The 21,540-nt window shown below is 38.7% G+C and overlaps 1 protein-coding gene across 12 annotated transcripts in view; it reads left to right on the top strand.

The window, feature by feature from the left end:
• STAU2 (staufen double-stranded RNA binding protein 2) overlaps nucleotides 1–21,540 on the top strand; it is a 247,946-nt gene that overhangs the window by 77,266 nt on the left and 149,140 nt on the right. For all 12 annotated transcript variants that reach the window (XM_032470025.1, XM_032470022.1, XM_032470021.1 and 9 more), the window contains 2 exons: nucleotides 18,093–18,252; nucleotides 19,488–19,595. In XM_032470025.1, the coding sequence (XP_032325916.1) occupies nucleotides 18,093–18,252; nucleotides 19,488–19,595 (268 nt within the window). The remainder of the gene's footprint in view (nucleotides 1–18,092; nucleotides 18,253–19,487; nucleotides 19,596–21,540) is intronic.

Genomic DNA, 21,540 nt, shown 5'->3' on the forward strand with positions numbered 1-21,540 from the left:
GTTCCCTGTATGTAATATGTTGTTTTAGTTTTTAGCAATTCAAATATATGTTTCTTGTGTGGTTTTCTTTATATCAGTCTGGTTCACTGAATTTGTTGGCTATGTGAATATGTCTTTCACCTAGAGATGTTTTTGGGTTTTATGTCTTTTAATATTTTTCTGCCTTTTTTTTTTTTTCACACTCCTTCTGGTAGACTTTTAATGTCCCACAGATTCCTAAGGCTCTGTTTACTTTTTTTCCTCAATCTTTTTTCCTCTCTGTTCTTTAGATTGTATAACTTCTATTGATTGATCTTGACTCCTCTGTCATCTCTCTTCTGTTACTATGCTTATCTAGTTAATTTGGAATTTGAGTATTGTATTTTTTGTTCTAGAATTTCCCTTTGTAGTTTTTATAGTTCTCTGCTGAGATTTCCCATGCATTTATTTATTAAAAGCATATTTTCTTTTATGTCTTTGAGCATGGCATAACTTTGCTAATTCTAATAGGGTCATTTCAGGATTGTTTTCTATTGATTGTCTTTTATTATGAGAATAGATCATTTCTTCCTGTGTCTTCATATGTTGAGAAATTTTGAATTACATTCTGGACATTTTGAATTATGTGTTGCGCATACTAGATTGTGTTGTGTCCCTCTGAAGCGTAGTAATATTTTAAAGCAGGTAGTTGATTTGGGTGAAGCCTAACAACAACACTATTTTTCTGCATTGGGTAGCAGCTCAAGCGTCAGTCTCTCGGCTCTGCTGCTTTGAGTCTGTCCCATGCTGGTGTGGTTCAGGAGTCAGTGGAGATTTGGGCAGAGTTTTATATGCAGAATTGGGGTTTCCTTTATCTATCTAGATCTGTTATTTCCAGAATTTCCCCCTTATTTTCTAGTTGGGGAAGATAGTCATTTTCAGTGACTGTGGTTGCTCTGAATCCTTATCTCTGGGTCTTAAAGCCAGTAAGACTGTGTGTTTTCTGTTGGCATTTTAGCTGCCGTCCCATGGAACAGACTGAGACCTGCCCTCAGGTTTAAGCTGTTTAAAAAAATAGAGAGAGAGAGAAGCTCATCCTGTGCTGTTCCTTTTTTCCAGATGTTAACTCCCCTCCAGTATTGCCTGTTTTGTTCACTCTTCAGTGCCTTCAGATGATTGTTCTCTATATTTTGTTTGGCTTATAGTTTCCTACAGGAGAATTGGTCCAATCAGAGCTTACTTGGCCATACTGGAAACAGGACTGCTGTTTCATTTATTCTGAGAACAGTTTAACATTCCACCGTGTGATTGTTTTTTCATTTATTTAACCAATCCTGTATTCATAGATGTTCAATTGTTTTGAATGCTTTGCTGCAACAGTGTTGTAGTATAGATCTTTGTACATACATTTTAGCCATGTGCATGACATTTTTATATGTTCTTTGGATACATCAATCAATAAAATAGACATTCCTGCCCTGTTGAAGCTTACATTCTAGTCAGAGAAGACAGACAATAAAAATTAAATATGATAAATACATTCTACAGTAGATTAGAAAGTGAAAAGTGCTATGGCCACGGGGAAAAGTAGAGTAGAGTAGAGAGATGAAGATTACAGTTTTAAATAGAGGGGTCTGATTGAGAAGGTGAGATCTGAACAAAGACTTTCAGGAGGAGAGAGCATGAGCTTTGAGGATGTCTAGGGAGAAGCAAAAGAACAGACACTACGAAGGCGTGAAGGTAAAGATGCGTCTGGTGAGTCTGAGGAACAGGAAGGAGGCCAGTGTGGCTGGAGTGGAGGGAGTGAAGTGGTGAGTGGTGTGAGTGACATGACTTGGGGCCAGATGCATGTAAGGCCTTGCCTGGCACCATGAGGACACTGGCTTTTGCTCTGAAGGAGACATGGAACCATTGCAGTGTTTTGAGCAAAGTAGTGACATGATCTGACTTAGAAAGGATCTCTTTGATGGACTAAGAGAACAGTTAGGAGGTTGTTACAGTAATCCAGATGAGAGAGGAGGCTCCTGAATCTTCTGGGATTTTTTTTTCCAATTTCACCAATTAGGTGAAAAATGATACCTCTTTGGCATTTTTATTTGCATTTCTTTATAAATGAAGTTGAGCATCTTCTCGTGTGTAAAAGTCATTTATATTTCCTTTTCCATAAACAGTGAGTTTATAACCTTTGCTTGTTTTTCTGTTGATTTAATAGTCTTTTTCTTACTGATTTGTGTGTCAGGTGACTTCCATGTATAGACCAGGATGAAAACTACAGATCTAGCCTGTCCTCATCAAAGTCTCACGCAGCGGCCTCAAGGTCGTTGGTCACCTCAGATGTTAGGAAGTACCTGGAGTCCACCGTCACAACTGAGTGCGTCCACTTCTAGTGCCTTCCCCATCCGGACCCCACATGCATCCTTTTACTTTGAACTCACCTTGCTGCAAGGTGGGATTTGCTTTATTCCCATAGAGCTTAGAGCCTGGCCCTTGCTCGTCCAATTTGCTCCCTCCCAATCATTCACGCTCACACGGAGAGGACTGTAGGGTGTGCTGGAGTGGTTAAGGGGGCCTGTGGTCCAGCTGCCTTCCTTTGAAACGTGGCTCCACCTAGGCCAAGGTACTCAACTTCTCTGGTCTGCAGTTTCCTTAGCTGTAAAGTGGAAACCTCATTGTGAGGATTAGATGAGTTACGTATGTACAGCCCTGGCATAGGGTAAGCTGCTCAGTAAATATTAGCTGTGGTCACTCCCTCAGTTAACACATATTTGTTGGACTCTTTCTAAGTGCTAGATGTTATGTCAGATATGAGACACTAGGGCTACAGTACGACTCCCCCTTTCCCCGTGTCTGATCAGAAATCAGTCCCTTTAAACAGCCTTCCTAGGATATCACCTCCGGAATAGCATGTGAATCATTCACTCTAAACTTTTTCTTTATTGAAGAAATTTTATGGTCTAATAACAGGGGTTCTCAAGCATTCTCTGGGGAGTCCTGGTCTTCTTAAATTTGAGAATTAAAAAACAGACTTGTTTTGATGTTATTAGAATTCCATTTTGATAAAACCAGACTTAAATGACAACTAAGATTATAAGATTAGCTCTTCATCTAGTTGACTTCATCATAAATTCACCAGCTCTGAAGTGTTCAGTTCCTGGCCAGGACTTCTTATGCATGTCTGGGGTGATTTCGCTTCCTGGGAGGTCGCAGTGGTCGTGTTCTCATCAGTCTTGATGACTGTCTGGCTTTGGAGTTCTCAGTCTTACAGTCTCGGATCATGTTGCATATTTCTCTCCCTGTCTCTCAAGAAGTGTCATCCTCTGCAGATAAGATTGTACAGTCTTATTTGCGAGGCCTTCTTTTGTTCCCTTGAGTTAATTTTTCAGGAGAATAACAAAAATAAATAGAATAACAAAAATAAATAAAATTTGCTCAAGAAAATGCAATCTTACTTTACTCCCATGTGGGTCTCAGATTTGCACAATTCTCCACGTTGTTTCCTCAAATACTTCTGGAACCTTATACACATTGAGTTTGAATGACCCACTGATTTTGCTTGACATCCTATCTTTGTAAGAACATATGGAAGGTTTTTTTCCAAATCAGTAAAGGCAGCAAGACATTTTTTACTATATTGAACTTTTTAGTTGTCTACTTATCTCATTTTAAAACAAAAATAGATCTATCTTTTGTTCTGATCTTTCCTAAATCCAGTAAGTTCTTTATGTTGAGTTTCAGTGACCTATATTTCTAATGGAATATAATAAAATAATCTTAACATCGTAACTAATACCATCAGGTATTTCCCACCCTCACTGCTTGCATGCTTTCTCTCTCTCCCTCATCCCTTTTCCCTCTCATTGAGATGAAAATGAGCATCTTCTCTGTCACCCCTGGGTCAGGGGTAGGGTCTTAGGCAGTAATGTTTGGAGTGTATATTTAATCATCTCAGGTGTTATTTTCCTCATGGCTTACTGCTTTTCTCAGTTCAGGTTTCCTGGGAGTTTATTATTCATTAATTTCCCAGGCCTTTTCTTGGCTTCAGTTATCAGAACCTTGACCCGCTGGCTTTCTTAATTTCCTTATTATTTGTTGACATTCTCACAGCCTTTGGTCAAGATGCACTTCTTTGAAGATAAATAAGTTACTAGGCTCCTACAGTGCGGCTGACTGACAGGTCACAGCAGAGTTCATATGGATAGAATGTAAGCTCAAACATGTAAATAAATGTCCTTTAAGACATAATACAAAGAATTTTAAAAGTTGTAGGAAAAGTAGTATTATTTATTATTTTACATTAGATTCATCTGAAGATTTATTTAGTTGTTTTTTTACTGGTTTTCACAATGTCTGGACTTGTCAGTGTGCCCTCTGAACAATGCCTGATATTTTGAAGTACATGGGTATCCTCCAGCGACGGATGAACCGGAGGGCAGTGTTGCTCTGTTCTCCCTGGTGTGGTACAAGCCCTGATGGGCCGCCACGCTGAGCACAGGAAGTCAAAAGCTAGAGATCTGCCAGCACCACTGCAGCCCTTTCCTGGGCCTCCCCCAGCAGACGTAGTGATGTGGAGCTGGTGGCATGCCCCCTGGGTTATTTATGAGGAATAATAAAAAAGCACGAGAGGTGCTGAAGCATCTGTGGAATATTTAAGAAGGATGATGGGTTAGTTGCCAAGAAAGAAGGAGGGCAAACAACTATGATTTCCTACTGAGTTCTGGCCCAGAGTGAAACTCGCCCAGGGTTAACAGTAAAGGACGAGCTGGTCCTCCAGCCCAAGACTGTGTGTCTTCAAAGCTCGTGTTTTTCCTGCTACACTATATTAACTCATGTAAACATCTCTTCTTTTGGAATATTAGGGTGTCATGGAAGACTTATATTCAGGAATAACCTCAAAAGCTACTTTGCCCACAGAAAAGAATTTGCAGTGTGACTGAAATGCAGTCTTTTATCCATATTATGAATAGGAATAAACCACCATAATCAGAGGTCAGAACTGGTAGCCTTTTAAAGTGCTAAGTATTACTCAACCCCTCCCCGTGGGCAATAGTCACACTGGGTATCAATGCCCTGTCTTTACCAATAGCATCTTTCTGTTGCTATGCCATGCTTTTGTCTCCGGGTGCACAGCAGAGATGAGGAGCATTTGATGATTCCCAGCTTTGTGCACATCCTGGAATAAGACACAGTTCATACTACTTATTGACAAAAAGCATACCTAGATTATCTGCAGCAATACAGGGAAAGGAGAGCATAGGTAACTGCTTTCCACATAGTGTTCCCTGGAGGATTTGTGCGGAGAAATTAAAAACTTAATTTAAAACGACTGAAAATTAAATTGCTTAGCATTACCTCAGAGTATGTGTGGTTAAAAGTAGGAGAGTTTTCTAAAAGTCCCAGGTACTCTTCTGTTTTAGCAAAAGGTGCTTTTTACACTTTTTATACTGCAAAAGGATCCAGGGGGTTGAGCAAGTCTTTTTTTCCATTTCTTTGAAAAGTAATCTTTGAGTCAGACGATGGTATTGGCTCCAGTGATCTGTATAATTACAGTAAATCATCTGGTATGGATTATAATAAAATACCAAGTGTGTTACCAATACCAGAAGAAATTTTAATGATTATTATCAATAATCTGAGACTACCTGCATTACCTGAATCTGTCTGACACCATATCTACATGTGGCAATTCCAGCTAATAAATTACATTTCTACTTCTGGTTTCTACGAAGTCACCCAAAACTCTGCATTTGTTTTTGTTGTTGTTTTAATGTACATGTCTGTCTAGTGATTGTGGGAATATGAAACAAAATGATTATCCATCTGATTAATCATTATTGCAGGTGAGAAGATAAAATGTATTTTATAAAATACTTGATTAAATGTACCTATTCCTTAGCATACATCTTTAGATGTTTAATTATAATTTTTATGATGTGTCAGAGCCAACATTTTCCTATAGAAATAGAACTCAAGATTTAATATTGGGCAACAGTGGGAAAATGGGATTTAGTATGAAAATATTTGCTTTATGTAAACTTTTTTATGAATGTAGCTAATGCATAAGTGAAGTCAAGCTGTAAAAACAATTAGCTGGGAAAATGCCAAATAAATTTTTTATATTTCAATGAATATCTGTTAACTACATATTATTGTTGTCATTAAACTATATGCAAATGTACAACTAGATTCACTTAGATTTGGGTAAAATAGACAAAATGCTAGAAGTATGCAGTAAGTATAATTACTGTTTGCATCTCCAAACAAAGCACATTAATCTTTCTGCAATACCGCTGATGTAATGTCTCCATGTTACTTTTGGGAGTATTTGAAGTGGGCAAGCATCCAAAGTTGATAGTTAATTCTGATCAGCAAAGGCACTGGAGTAGATGTCTGGGTTGGACATTGTAACAAAGCAAAACACTTTCTAAAGCTCTTGGAAGATTCCAGTGCAAACACAGTTTTGCATTTGACTGTCTTTTCTAGACATTACAAAATTAATTTATCCAAAAAAGGGTATGATCTTTTTTTCTTTTTTTTTTATTGTAATTTTAACTTCTCAAAAGCATCTACTTGGAGGCCTGAGATAATGAAGAAACAGAAGCATTTAAAATATTTCCTAGAACCACTCTCAGGAACCATTTTGTTGTTGGAAAGGACTTAAGACAGTCTCTTCACCAGTGGTTTCCAAAAAACATTCGCAGATAGCCCTTAACCAACGATGATCTGCTGATGGAATTGAATAATGGGAATCTTCTTAGAGCTCAAAGAAAAAAGATGCCATATTGTCCGTAATTTTCTTAAACTTAGGAATCTGCTGTTAGACTACTAGCATGCAGTATTTAACAAATACATATTAAAAGCTTAAAACTGTATTTCTTTAAAACATTTTACAAATGCTTTTGAAGTACAAAGGTCACCCAAAGTGCATACACACACATGCACATATATATATTTGAAAATCGTCCCTAAGTAAATACACAAATCTGCTATGGTATTTCATGAAAAATACAATAATTTCCTCCTGATTTGCCACTTGAATAAGATTGAGAAGGTTGAGACAGACAGAATCTTTCCTTTTACTGGTGAGTCTTAGAGAAAGTAAGTCCTCTTACCCAGAGAGCTTACAGATCTAGTAGGTGGAACTTCAAGTCAGTTGGTTTTAATGTAATCTAAAGACCTTTTCCTCTATTCACTCCTCTCAGTGTTTATTTAAGTTTATCAAGTTTATAAATGTACTTGATAAACGTTTTTAATTGTATTTCTTAAAATGGTAAGTAATCTTTATTACATTCAAGATGAAAAAGCTTTTAACAGATTAAACAATAACCTGGAGGGATACACAAACTCTTAACCGAGGCTGTATATCTCCAGGTGTGCGTCATAGGACACACGTGATAGTCCACACAAAGGGGGTTTCATTGCCAAAAATATTTAGGCAACATTGTATAGTGTATTCCCCTCTTAAAGATATTACAGTTTAGCCAACATAAAGCCTATGAGAAGGCAGGTTCATTAACCTTATATTAATAGATACCCTGAAAATGAAGTATGTATCCAACACAAGAAGTTAGAAAAGGAGTGACAAAGTAAGTCTAAGGAAGGAAAATGAACGTAGAAATAGATTAATTAGAAAACAGAAGAATAATAGGAAAAAAAAAGCAACCATGCAGAATCCAGTATCTTGTGACGACCCAATAAAATATATAAATACGTGACCTCATCAAGGCAAGCAGTTGTGAGCGTATAGCCCAGAGGTGCAGAGCGTGGTCTAGGATGGGGGAGCACCGCAGACGCATAGGAAAGGGCGCTTCTCACACAGGAACTTTGCTCAACTCACGGAAAATGATTTCAGAACCTGGATGGACGGGGTGCTTTTGTAGCAAAATGTAAATGATCAAAACTGGCCTCAAAAGGACAAAAATAAAGATCCGATTGCTATAGACGTTAAAGGATAAGTAGTCGAATAGCTAACTCCCACCGCCCCCTGCCCGAGAAAAGCACTTGGCTGAGAGGTTTCCCAGAAGAATTTCACTGACCCTTTGAAAAACTGGAAACAAGTTATTCTGGGCAACCAAAAATAACTTTGGTGTCTACTTCAACAATGCCAGTCTGAAAAAACAACAAAGGGTAGCACTTCAGATCAGTATTATTTACAGAATATCAATGGAAAAATCTTAATTGAAATGCTGGCAAATGGAATTTGGCAGTCCTTTGAAAGAAGAACCACCATAACTAAGTGGGATTTATTCTGGGATTGTGAAACTGTTTCACCATTAGAAAATATGTTAATAAAATTCATCTTATTAAGAGATGAAAACTAAAAATTGTTAACCTCACAGCTGCTGAAAAGACGTTAAAAAATCCTTTCTTGACTTAGAAAATTCAATACATTATGAGTAACTGAATATTACTTTAACACTGTAAACTGTATACTACAGACGCACACCTGCATATTCTCTATCTCTGACACACACACACACACACACACACACACACACACACACACACCCACCCATCCATCCCATCCCAGCCCATCCCAGCCCACCCCAGCAGCCAGCATTATGCTAACAAGAACACGCTAGCCACATTGGTATTAAAGTAAGAAATAGGAACATCCATTATCGACTGCTGTTTAGTCTTCTGTTGGAGGTATGGACCCACACAATTAGAGAAAATAAAAGGAATAAAATGTGGAAAGAAACAGGAGAAAGATTATCATTTTTTGCAGGTCAGTTGTGGAAATCTGGAAAATTGCAAAGAGCTAGAAACTTACTAGAGTCAGCAGGAGAATTCAAGAAGGGAGCCCGGCACCAAGTTAATACTCAAGAATGGAAAGCCTTCATGTTCACAAGCAAGGGGAGGGAAGGAGACCTCTGTGAGGAGCTGCGTCTCAGTCTGTAGCATGCATGAGAACCACCAAGGCTTTTTGGTAATAATGTTGCTTTCTGGACTCCACCCAAGATGCCTGATTGTCAGCCTTGAGTCTGCATTTTAACAGGTGTTCCTAGACCCCACCAGGAGGACTGATGATTTTTGTGTGGGACCCACACTTGGAGAAATGCTACCCTGAGGACCCCCCACCACCACCACTCCTGCACCATCACTGCTCCCTTCTGGCTTCCACGTGGCTGTCTGTGGTGCTGGTCATTTACCTGTCTCAGATGGTGTGCCATGGTACCCAGAGGAAAGAGAGCCCCCCTTACTCTGCTAGGGACCCCTCTTTAAGTGGAAACACTTCCAGCACTGCTTGTCAGCCTCCATGTGGGAGGCATGTCTTACTGCTCTTGCTACACGTTGTCTGCCCAGTGGGATGGCAGGACATTAGGGACGTGTCCTCTATCACCAGCGCTTAGGGAAAACATTGAGTAGAATTCCAGGGTAGTTGCAGCCTTTGCTCACCTTCCAGATTCTGTAGGGCTGTATTTCACTGGACTTTATCATTCTGTTCTTGCCAGTTCTGGAGTCAGTCCCTTAATTCCTGTATACTCTAGTACCTGCCTGCTTGAATGATTACTGATGCTTAACAAAACTGTTAAGTCCAGCTCCTCTGACTCTGCACTTGCACCCAAGGAGCTACAGAAAAATGTAACTGTGCTGACTGGTCCCATCCTTCAGTGGAGTTCCAGCCCTGCTTGCAATCTTGTATTCTCCTAGGCAGTTCAGTCTCCTATTTCCAGAGATGACTTGTCTAGACTAGCCAGTGGCCTGCCAGTGGCTTTCTTGCTTTTCTTTGGGCAAACAGCAGTGAGAGACTTTAAGTAACGCCAGATCGTGTCACTTCCCTGCTTAAAACCCTCCAGTGGCTCCCGTCACGTGTGGAATTAAGTTCTGGCTAGTTCCCTACCACTCACTCCTTGGCTCACTTCTTTCCAGGACACTTGCTGTTTCTCAAAAAAAAGACCTGCATGTTACCATCCCAGGGCCTTTGCACTTGCTATACAGTTTGCTTGAAACACTTTTTCCTGCAGGAATCCTCGTGCTTAGAATTCTTACTCCATTCACCTCTTTATTCAAATGTCACATCCTAAAGGAGCCCTTTTACTCTGTTCCCTTACTCTGCTTTACTTTCTTCTTAGTCCATCTTACTAGTTGATAGTGTTTCATTTATTGATTGATTGTGTCTCCTGAGGACAGTCCACCATTCCTAGGGACTAAAACAGTCCCTGGCATGCATTAGGTCCTTAATAAATATTTGTCAAATTAATAATTTAAATCACATGCCTCCCCTCCCCTGGTCATCGAACAAGGGCAAGAAGAAGACCAGGTTATTAATTTCTGAGAGTTCAAAAGGGAGGGATGACTTTTATTCCCTCTCCCTTGTGCTCCCCCAATTTGGCAGGCGCATTTCTGGGAGTCTGCCAAGAATGTAAATAGGAGTAGGTGAGATCACCTAGGAAGACTGTCTTGTCTATGAGAAACAGAAGGTTGAACCCCAGGGAGTAGGAACATTTTTTAAAAAATTGGTTTTTGTTGAGGTAAAATTCACAGTAACATAAAATTCACCGTTTTAACCATTTTAAAGTGTAGAGTTCAGTACACTGTGAATTACTACATTCACGGTGTTGTGAGCCGTCACCACTGTCTAATTCCAGAGCATTTCGTCAACTCTATAAGAAACCCCGTACCCATGAACAGTTATTCCCCACTTTCCCTCTTCCCAGCCCCTGGCAACCACTGATCTACTTTCTGTCTCTGTGGATTTGCCTGTTCTGGACATTTCATCTAGATGGAATCATTCGAGATGTAGACTTCATGTCTAGCGTTCACTTAGCTCAGAGTTCGTCCACGTTGTGTCATATATCACTGCTTCATTCCTTTGTATGGCTGTGCAGTACTCCACTGTTTGCATATACTACATTTTGTTTACTGATTCATCAGTAAACATCAGTTGCACGGACCTTTGGCTTCTTTCCACTTTTTGGCTAGTATGAATAGTGCTGCTATGAACATTTGTGTACCCATTTTTGTTTCGACACCTTTTAAAATTCCTCTTCAGTTTATATATCTGAGAGCGAATTGCTGGGTCAAATGGTAATTCTATGTTTAACTTTTAAGGACACGCCAGGCTGTTTTCCACAGTTGCCCAACTATAGCCATCCTAGTGGATGTGAAGTGGTAGGTCTCACAGTGGTTTTGATTTGTAGTTCCCTGATGGGAACATTAGCGATTAACCAGGGGTTCCAGAAAGGTGGGTTAAGAGGGGACGCAAAGCACGAGACTGAGCTGCAATCAGCTCGGTCTCCTGAACTCACAAAGCCCCCGCTTTCTCTTTGCACTGATGTCTTAGATCTAGTTTGACTTAAATTGCCTTAATGCTCCAAGTCTGTAATGACCTCTCCGGAGTTTATAGTTAGCACCTCTGCAGTTTAAAGTGCTCATTTATCTGGTTCATTCAGAGACAGCATAGTGTAGAGGTTAAGATCATGGGCTCTGGAGTGAGTCGGGGTTCAGTGCTGGCTTAAGTAGGGGTGGCCTTGGGCAAGTTCATTAACATATCTGTTCCTCATTTCCTTGTATGTAAAGTGAAGTGACAGTTGTTATGGTGACTGAATGAGATTAGTATGCACAGTGCTTGGAATAGGGCCTGGCACATAGTGAGTTCTTTCTGTGTGTTTGCTGTCTTCATGATAATGGGTGATGGGGATGGTGATAATGATGATTTATCTAGAGATCCATTTAGGGAAGGGGCAAGAATAGTTTTATGCTGGATCCAAGTGTGGACTGAGGGTGGTGATTGTGTGTTTACAAAATGGGGCTCTTTGATGACGTGCCCTGATGTCCATGGTCCTGCTGTGGTTCTAGCATCAGTGACACAGTCCAAACTATTTACTCTTGTGGTTCACATTCTGTGTTCCACAGGTCATTACACTGGTTGATCAGATTTATGTTTGGAATACATAGTTACCTTTTTTCTTTTACTTTTTTTTTATTGAGTTATAGTCATTTTACAATGTTGTGTCAAATTCCAGTGTAGAGCACAATTTTTCAGTTGCACATGAACATACAAATATTCTTTGTCACATTTTTTTTTTTGCTGTGAGCTACCACAAGATCTTGTATATATTTCCCTGTGCTATACAGTATAATCTTGTTTATCTATTCTGCATATGCCTGTAGATTTACCTTTATTTTGGACAGGGACTGGACTGACTTCAATTAAATATTTTCTTCTGTTTATACACGAGTACAACCATATTATTTAAAAAATTTTGAAATTGTGAAAGAAAATGTCATGTATAATTCCATCACTCCAAAACACCCTATCCCAGCTGTTAATGCATCTTTCTGTATTTTCCTTTATGCATTTTAAACAGAATTATAATACTACTATTCTGTTTGTAGGTATATCCTTATACCTCTTTGAAAGCTTATTTTCAGCTGCCCAGAGAACCTTTTCTAATAGATCCTGTTTTGAAATTTCTCAAGACTAAACATTTAGATCCCATAAAAGATATATTTTCAAAATTTATAGATGTGAATAGAGAAAGAACTCTCTCCTATCTAGACATTTTATATACATACAAACTTGAAAGTATGCCAAGGACTATTTTATAGCTTTATGATAAAACCTATTATTTTTCTATAGCAAGAAAAAGAATGCTTAGCTGTGCCAAAAAGTGTACAAAGAGTCAAAATAATCAACAGGGCAGTTGGATTCTAAGTTTTGGCCTTTAGAGTTCTTTAAACATAAATTCTGCAAATATTTTACAGATAAGTAAACTGAGATAGAAAGATTAAGTGACATTTCTGTTTTCAGTCAATGTTAGAAATAAACACAGAAACCCAAAGCCTCTCCTTACTAGATCAGAAGATAACATGTTCATATATTTAAGACATAAACCTGTAGAGGAGATATGAATGCTTAAGCTGTGCTGAGATTTATGAATAATGCTATCAAATAAAATGAGGCAATTATTTTTCAATTTTTAAAAGTTCTGATGTTATTTGGAATATGTCTTTCTCACCTTGTAAAAAAGGTACTCAGGAAGGTGCAGATGATGGAGGATAAGGCAGTCACAGAATGGTAGGGAGGACGTATGGATTTTAGTTGTTTAGAAAGGTAAATACAGAATGAGTCCACAAAGAGGGCATTAACAAGGTAACTTTAGGGAGGAAGGCAAGGACATGTGGTGTAGAACGTTGTTATAACTGACGGTCAGATGTAAGAATAACAATGCGTACATTCTTTTGAGAGCACTTATGTAAGAATGTGAAATCCTCCCTTTGCTCAAAAAACAAAACTCTATAAGGAGTGTTAAGTATTGATTCAAAGGAACCAAATGTCATTTCTTTCTTTATTGTTGTATTGACTTGTGAGGTCTTGAAATAAGGCCAAATCTAAAGACTTTTAGGGGATCTAAAGAAAGGGAAGATTTTATTTTATTTGAAATTTTGTTTGTTTATTTTTTGTAAGACTTCCAGGAGACCAAGGACAAGGAGGAGTGGGGTGGGGGGAAATGGATGTTCCAGTCTTTATACAATTGAGATTGTTAGACAGTGTGGCATAATAGCACATTACTTTGACATTTTACCTTGATAGATTCTCTGTGGTACCTGTTTTTGTTCCCGCTTGGCTTGATATACCGTGAAAACATAGGATTTCATTGTGGAGGTCTGTTTGTTTCAGCAGCTGCTCAGTAAAACCCGTCTGAAGTCTGTTAGTGGGCCTTAGGTTTAGAAAGAACACTTGTGTTAGGTTCTCTGGCCTGCCAAGGACATAGTCAGTTTAACAAACATATATGAACAAAAACAGAAGAGGTTAAAGCAGATATTCAGGAAACTACTTAAGAGTTGGCTGAGCCCTGAAGTTAGGCAGACTTGAGTTTGACCCCCGGCAACTCTGTTGGAGAGAGATGTTACTTGTCAAGGTGACCGTGGGGACATCTGTTTCACCAGGCTGCTGTGAGGATTCAGTGAGAAAGATATGAGAAACCCGTGGTACTGTAGGAATGTGTGTAGTCCCTCGCTGGCATGGAGTCTGAGACAGTCATCAAGTCACATGAGCCACATGGTGGACTGTGGTGACTCCGAGCAGCAGGTGCTCACAGACTTGAGTGTACAGACTCACCAGGGAAGCTTGTGCAAGTGGAGACTCTTGTTCCATCCTCAGAAACTGATTCAGCAGATCAGGGTTGGAACACAGGAAACCTGCATTTTTAACAAGCACTAAAGATGGTTCTTAAGAAAGTGGGGTCACACTTTGCAAAAGGTACTTTGGGGGCTGCGGGTAGAAGGTCCGGCTTTGTTTTCATGGCTCATCTTTTCACAGTAATCACCATGGGGATCTAAGCATTGATCACAAAATTCTAATTGAGGAAAATCATTCAAGAATAGCAATGTGAGATTAGGTAAATATATATGTGCCAGTTTGTAGAAATATGTACCTCACTTATTATAATAAGCACGTTGCCAAAAATGTGCTAAATATTTGAAATAAACAAAAATAGAAAAGGAACTCTATTAACTAGAATACCAACCTTTAAAGTTAATAAACTGAGTTTCTTTAGCAAACGGAATGAATTATTTGGAGACCAGGACCTAACACCCACGGAAAATTCTTCATCTTCTCTCCTATAATTCAGTCTGGGTGCCATTAATAGGAGTGCTCTGGTTAATCGTAATTGTCATGGTGATGTGAGGAGATGTGATATATAAGGCATTCAAACCCCATGAGGTAGATTATTAAGAATCATTGTTAAGTAAGAGAATGGAATGAAACTGGAATGAAACAAGTCAGGCGTCAGCTCTCGGTATTTCCTGCTGTTAGTGCTAGAATATTTTACTTTTCATGTTAAAAATACAACATACCTAATTTTCCCTCTGATATTTATACGATATTATATATATATATGTACACACACACACACGTACCCACATCACGCACATACACGTACATAGCGCCATATTTGATGGCCAAAAAGGAAGAGGCCCCAAGGGCTCTTTAGTGTGCAATTAATATTTTGGTCAGAAAATCAGCAGATTGTTTCAGTATGGTTATGTGTTATGACATCATATTCCAGTAAAGTTGTAATGAACAGAAATTTTGTTTGTCTCTGTGGCAAACCGAAATGAGTTTTGTAATTGTCAGCAGGCCTTGGTGATTACTGTGGCGCCCAGTCCCTGTGCTGTAGTTAAAGGTCTGTTAGCATTCCAGTCGTGGGCCTCGATTTTCAGAAGTGTGTAATTAATTGTAAACATTTGCTCTTTGGTGAAATATTGCCATGTAAGATCTCAGTCCAGGAGTACATTTCTGATTTCAGGTTGTCTGTCTTTAAAGTTTTATAGTGAAACCAGTTAAAAGTATGCATAAAGTTCTGTGGAGGTGAGAAACCTGAATTTTGTGAGAAATAAAATGAAGATAACCTGCACTCATGATATTAGTTCTGTCAAAATTTCTGCATTAAAGGAATCTAAAATAAAATAGGTAACATGAGATTATGTGCTTTAATACACCGCTAGTTACTGCAAAGAACAGAAAGATTGTGGTTTTAATGCTTTTTAGTCTTTGTGTGTTAAAAATATCTTTTACTATAGGTGATTTTTTTTCTCCTTTCACTTTTTTATGTTTGCCAATTAAAAATGAGAACATATGACATACATTTAAAATTTTTTATGTTTAATTTTCAGAAAACTGTGGGCCAAGAAAGTTGACTTTAAAAATTTAAAGCAGTGACTTTTTCTTTTTTTTTCATACTCACTCTGGATTTCTCCACTACATTTGACATTGTTGATTATCCGTTTCCCTGACATTGTGTTGTAATTTCTTTTCTAACTCTGGCCTTCTTTCATCTCCTTCACTGCTGTCTATTATTTCCCCTGCCTTTTGATCATGGCATTAATCAGATCCCAGCCTTAGGCTCTGTTTCTTGGTTCTTTTACACTTGCCCTTTCCAGGTGCTTATCCACTCACATGGTTTCAATTACTGCCTCCCAAATCTGCATCTTCAGTACCGATGTACATTTCTAGTCCTTCACCTTCAGTGAACCTTCACTGATTAGTCCCATCTGCCTGTGAATTCTTAAACAATGGACTCTGTCCAGTTTATCTCAGGTTGAATATAGAACTCTGCTACTTGGATGTGCAATAATCATCTAAAACTTAGTTGGACCTCAGTTGGCTTCTTTTTGCTTGGAAGTAGACATTTTCCAGCACTGGAACGATTTTTAACTTAATTTTTCAGCCTAACAATGATAAATCCAGCATTCCATCAAAACTGATCCTGTTAGTTTTGCTCAGTTGCCCACTTCAGTGGTAGTAGTTCTCAGTCATCATTTCACTTGACCTGTGAGTAACACTTGACACAATTGACTCTACTCTCTTCCTAGAGATCCCTTTTCCCCACTTAGCCTTCAGGAAGGGCACTATGCTTGCTTGGTTTTCCTCCTGTCACTCCCTCCCACAGACTGCTCACTGTTTTGTGACTTTAAATTCCATCTATGTGGAATTTGATGATTCCCAAATTGTAACTCCACCTTGGACCTCTTTCCTGGGGTCTAGACTCATAGATCGGACTGTCCGTTTGACATCTTCGTTTGAATGTCCAACAGACTGAATAATTTCACATCTCCAAACCAGAGCTGCTGATGCTCATCCCCAGCAAACCCATCCCTTTTGCAGTCTTCACCAGCTCGGTGTGTGGATGCTCATTTTTCCAGGTGCTCATGTCAGAAACCCTGGGGTCTCCCTCAGCTCCCCTCTCATATTCTATATCTGGTCCTTGGGCAAACCCATCATCTCTACTTTTGAAATTTGTCCAGGATCCAACTACTTCTCCTTACTTCTAATGCTTCCACCCTAGTTCAGGCACCTGTGTTACTGCAGGAGCCTCTTAACAGATCTCCTTGATTCTCTCATCATTCCCCTACAGGCTGTTGCCGGCATATAGTCAGATGATCCTTCCAAGATGTAAGTCAGATGATGTCACTTCTCCCCTCAGAACCTTCTAGTGGCTGGCCATTTCACTCAGGAGGAAAGTCAGATCCTTACAGTGGTTTCTAACGGAGGCCCTGTGGAATCTGGTCACCTCTTCCCATCTCTTAGCTTCCCTTCCTTCACGTCCTCAGCTCTAACCAGATGGGAATCCTTGGAATTACTTGGAATTACACTGCTGCCTCAGAGCCTGGGCACTTGGAGTTTTTACTTCCTCAAATGCTCATTTCTGCATGGTTTCCTTCCTAACTTACTCCAGGTCTTTACACAATTGTCATCTTCTCAGTGAGATACTCACTGGTCACTCTACCTAAACACTTCGCCTCCCAACGCTTCTGAACCCTTTCTTCTTTTTCTGTTTTATATTTCTAACGTACTAGATAGTCTACATATCTGTCTTATTGTCTATTGTCTCCACTAAAATGTGTGTTTTTGTTCATTGTCTTAGTCCCCCATCATAAGAAGGTGCTTCTTAAGTCACTGTTGAATTAATGGATTTTATTGCATACCCTTTTAATTTCTTCTAAGTTTGTTTTTTAAGTCTACCATGTCCACATCATTGAAACTTTCTAGTCATGCCTCCTTACCTCAGTCTCAAACACAAACCTGCTAAAAGTTTTCACCTTATATGCATTTTACTGTGATACTTGCTGCTTAAGAATTGGCTTAAGCTCTTCATTCTTATGTTGAATCTGATCTTATTACTTTGCAGAGTGCTTACATCTTTACAGTAGTAGCTTCGTCTCTCTGTCCTTCCCATATCTAGTCATAATTACCTTCTGCTAAATGCACAATGATCCGAACGTTGTCACCTAGATGGGCTTGCTTGTCTCCAGCCTCTGTAGGAGGTCCCCGTCCTCTAGCACCAGAAGATTTGGCTCACTTCCGTCACTGAACACTTCTCACCAGGAGGTCTTCTGTGATATAATCAAATAATTTTTTAATTTTTACAATATTAATTTGTGTGTAGTGTTGTTTCTAAAATACATTTTTGTAGAGATCAGTATACATGCTTTATCATCAATAGATACATTGACTCACATTTTATCTTTTATAAATACATTGGTTAGGTTAAAACTTTATTGTGGTTAGTAAGAAGGTATAGTGCATTATATAATTGGTATCATTTTAAAGAAAATAAGTCTTACTAATGATTATTGAGTGATTTTATTGAGCTAACATTAATTTTGTCATTTTCTCACTTTAGGTACCATTGCCCAATGCCCAAGATCTTTTATGTTCAGCTGACTGTAGGAAATAATGAATTTTTTGGGGAAGGAAAGACTCGCCAAGCCGCTAGACACAACGCAGCGATGAAGGCCCTCCAGGCGCTGCAGAACGAACCTATTCCAGAAAAGTCAGCTCAGGTGTGTCACCGCCGCACGCGGCAGCCTGTTTCTGTTAGTCCCCCTGGAAGATTATTGAGAAGATAATTTTTTTTTAACAAAAATAATCTCTTCTGTTAGGAAGGAATACTAGCATGGCGATCTGCCATGATTTGCTCCTCAGATAACCTGTGTGCTATACGACGGGACTCGTGTGTTCCTGCTGGGATGAGCTTACTTACCTTTGGGCACTTTGGTTCACCCTGGGGAGTTCCCTTTCCAGGCAAGGCAGGACTTGGGATGTGAACAAGGATGAGAAACAACATTCACTTGCCTTGTATTTAGTGCTGTGTTTTACTGAGCATGGATGACATTATATTAATTAATCTAGAATCAAGGAATTTAACGTGGAAGAGCTCTTTATGGATTTTATTTTAGTCCTACCTTATTTTACCAGTGAGGTTATTGAGGCTCATCTTCAGGAATTTTACCCGTTCTCATGGCCACAGCCACTTTCTCCACAGACCTCAAAATAATATCTCCAGCTCGGGCGTGTTTAATAAGTCACCTGGTTGAGTTCTCCACGTAGTTACCTGAAGCTGTACGTTTTGACCTCTGCAGTTTGCCCTTCCTCACGCCTGTTGTTCCTCCCCCTTTGAGATTTATCTTAGTTAATGGCAGACTTAGTATTTTTGTCCTTGTACACTTTCATTATGACTCTTTATCTGTTTCCTTATCTGTTTTCCCACCAAGTCACACACTTCTTGACAGCAGGGATACTGTCTCGTGATCTCTTTAATGCTTATACTGTGTTCAGCATGTATCAGGCCCTCCAGAGGTAAATGTTAAATAAGTGAATAAGTAAATTGGTGCAGAGTCAGACACAGAGCTCCAAAATTCTGGTTTGCAGCCTTTCTACAACTTAGTCATCATAGAAGATTAAATGTCATACACCAGTGGAGTATTGTATATGTCTGTGTGTGTGTGTAATGGAGAGCTCTAAAGAGAACTGGGTCTGGGTTTGGAGGATAAACTCAAATTAGTGTATGGTTGAGCAAAGATTTCCACACTCAGCATTTATCCTTCCACTCTGAGGAGAAAAATTAAAACCAAATCACATGAAGCCTCACGGCAAAGCCCTCGACATGGTGATTACATGGGAATCCACAAGAAACAGTCTCTGATTTCCTGTTTCTTACAGTATTTTAGATTGTAGAATATGTGTAAAGTTTGTTACAGCGTGAAAATTCAGTGTCATCCTATTTTTTGTGATTTAGAATGGTGAATCAGGAAAAGAAATGGATGATGATAAAGATGCCAATAAATCAGAGATCAGCTTAGTGTTTGAAATTGCTCTGAAGCGAAACATGCCCGTCAGTTTTGAGGTATGTATCCAATAAGAGACCTTTCTTTTTCCCCTCTTTGCTCCTCATTATTTTAAATAAACAAATAAAATTTTAGTATCTTGAAAGAATTCATGTGCTTCCTTAATGTTCAGGCTCTCTATCATGAAGTGATATGGGCCCTGGGAGAAATAGAACTTATTATAATATCATGGATTCCTGCTGATCTCTTTAGCTTTTCTGTATTAAGCCATTTGTATAGATGATATTTCAAGTTTCATCATAAAATTTATTTTTTGAGTTTAAGACAATTTGTTAGTACCGTATAAGATTTGGTGTTTTTAATAAGATCAAATTGAAAATATTAAGTTAATATTTAGCGACATGTATTATATATTAATATCTAACTTCTTTTAAATTTGTGGAGGTCAAAATATGTTTAAATTTAACCTTTCGCTAAAGTCATTAAGAAGTAATTTAAGCAGCTCTCTAGTTTGCAGCTAGGTAAATATGTCACAAAATAGTTTTACAATTGTGTGACATTTAAAAGAGAAAGAAACGTTAAATTATTGTAATACCTTCTTTAGTAAGAGGTCACTAATATTGCAACTCAGATATCCAGAAAATAGGCAGAACTCAGGAAATAAGTGGGGATAGTTGTGGAGTATCTTCCTTCAAATTATGTGATGTTCACCCACTAGAAAGCTCCCACTGTTTTACTCATTGGCAGAATCTACTTCCCCTGACTGAGAACCTGTTTGCTTTCTTCTTAGACACAAACAAGCTGGGTTATCAGATGTTGCAGCCCATAGCAGATTGCAGGCAGCAAAATGAGGAAGGCAGGAAGAGAACATACTTGAGGGCCTGCTGGTCCCAGCAAGAAATGATAAGCAAAATATGGAAAGCAAAAGTAATTGTGTATACTCAGTAGTCATTGGAACATGGGGCCTTTTACAATGAATAAGAACAGTTTTGTTAAGTCTTAGGTGTCCATAGAGGCATCAATGTAGTGTAGTGTAGAATATTTGATGGTCATAATGATGATCTAACGTGAGCCATAGATGGTTACATATTCAGTATTCTTTGTTAAGGCAGGCAAGTATATGCTTTTTTTCAGTCGAGGAAGATGTCCATTAAAGTGATTAAAATAAAGTTTTAATATTTCAACTTGTAAACTTAAATTACTTGGAGTGCTGATCATAAATTCTTTATCCACAGTAATACGGATTATTGAGATAGTGTATCTTTTCCTAATTGGTATCTAATGTTAGAAGACACATTTTTAAATATAATGTTCAATGGTAAACTATTTAACTAAATAGGACATCTTTTATAGGTCATAATTTTTAAGGAGGCTGAAGTTCTGAGCACTCAGGTTTTGGAAGTCATCTTTCCTTCCAAAGCTGGTATGGTTTAAAAGAGCACATTAATACAGGGATTAGGAATGTTCATAGCTGACAGATTCATAATCGATTCATAGTCCAGAAAGCTAGGTATTTTTATGGCACATCTACTAACTTTTTTAAGATCATGTCACAGAGAGTAAACATTCCTTCGAGGAATGTCAGCCTTTGAGGTCTCCATCCAAAACAGGTTATTTTTCATCCATCACCTGTTTTTGAGAGGCTTCCACACACAGGATGCTTTATGGGTTATAGACTCCAGCAAGACATAGTCCTTGTGCTTCAGTAACCTGCTCTTACAGAGGAGAAAATTACATAGGTACATAGTTTATACAAATGATCATTCTGGATGGCCTGTGTACCTAATGTGAGACAGTCTGTTCTATGTTCTTACTTTTCTGGTCCTTAAGAAATGGTAACTATAGTTAGAATTACCTGTTTTAAGCTAGCAAAACACAATTTTGACCATGAATTGAATGTATTTATTTAGATTTCTGTTTTTTCAACTTCAGTTCATTCAGCATCCTGAGTATTGTAAGTGAGTAATCCCTGTATAATACTGCCCATAATAGCTTTCTTCAAGA

Source organism: Camelus ferus, chromosome 29 (genome assembly GCF_009834535.1).
Source record: "Camelus ferus isolate YT-003-E chromosome 29, BCGSAC_Cfer_1.0, whole genome shotgun sequence".
NCBI classification, from domain to species: domain Eukaryota; kingdom Metazoa; phylum Chordata; class Mammalia; order Artiodactyla; family Camelidae; genus Camelus; species Camelus ferus.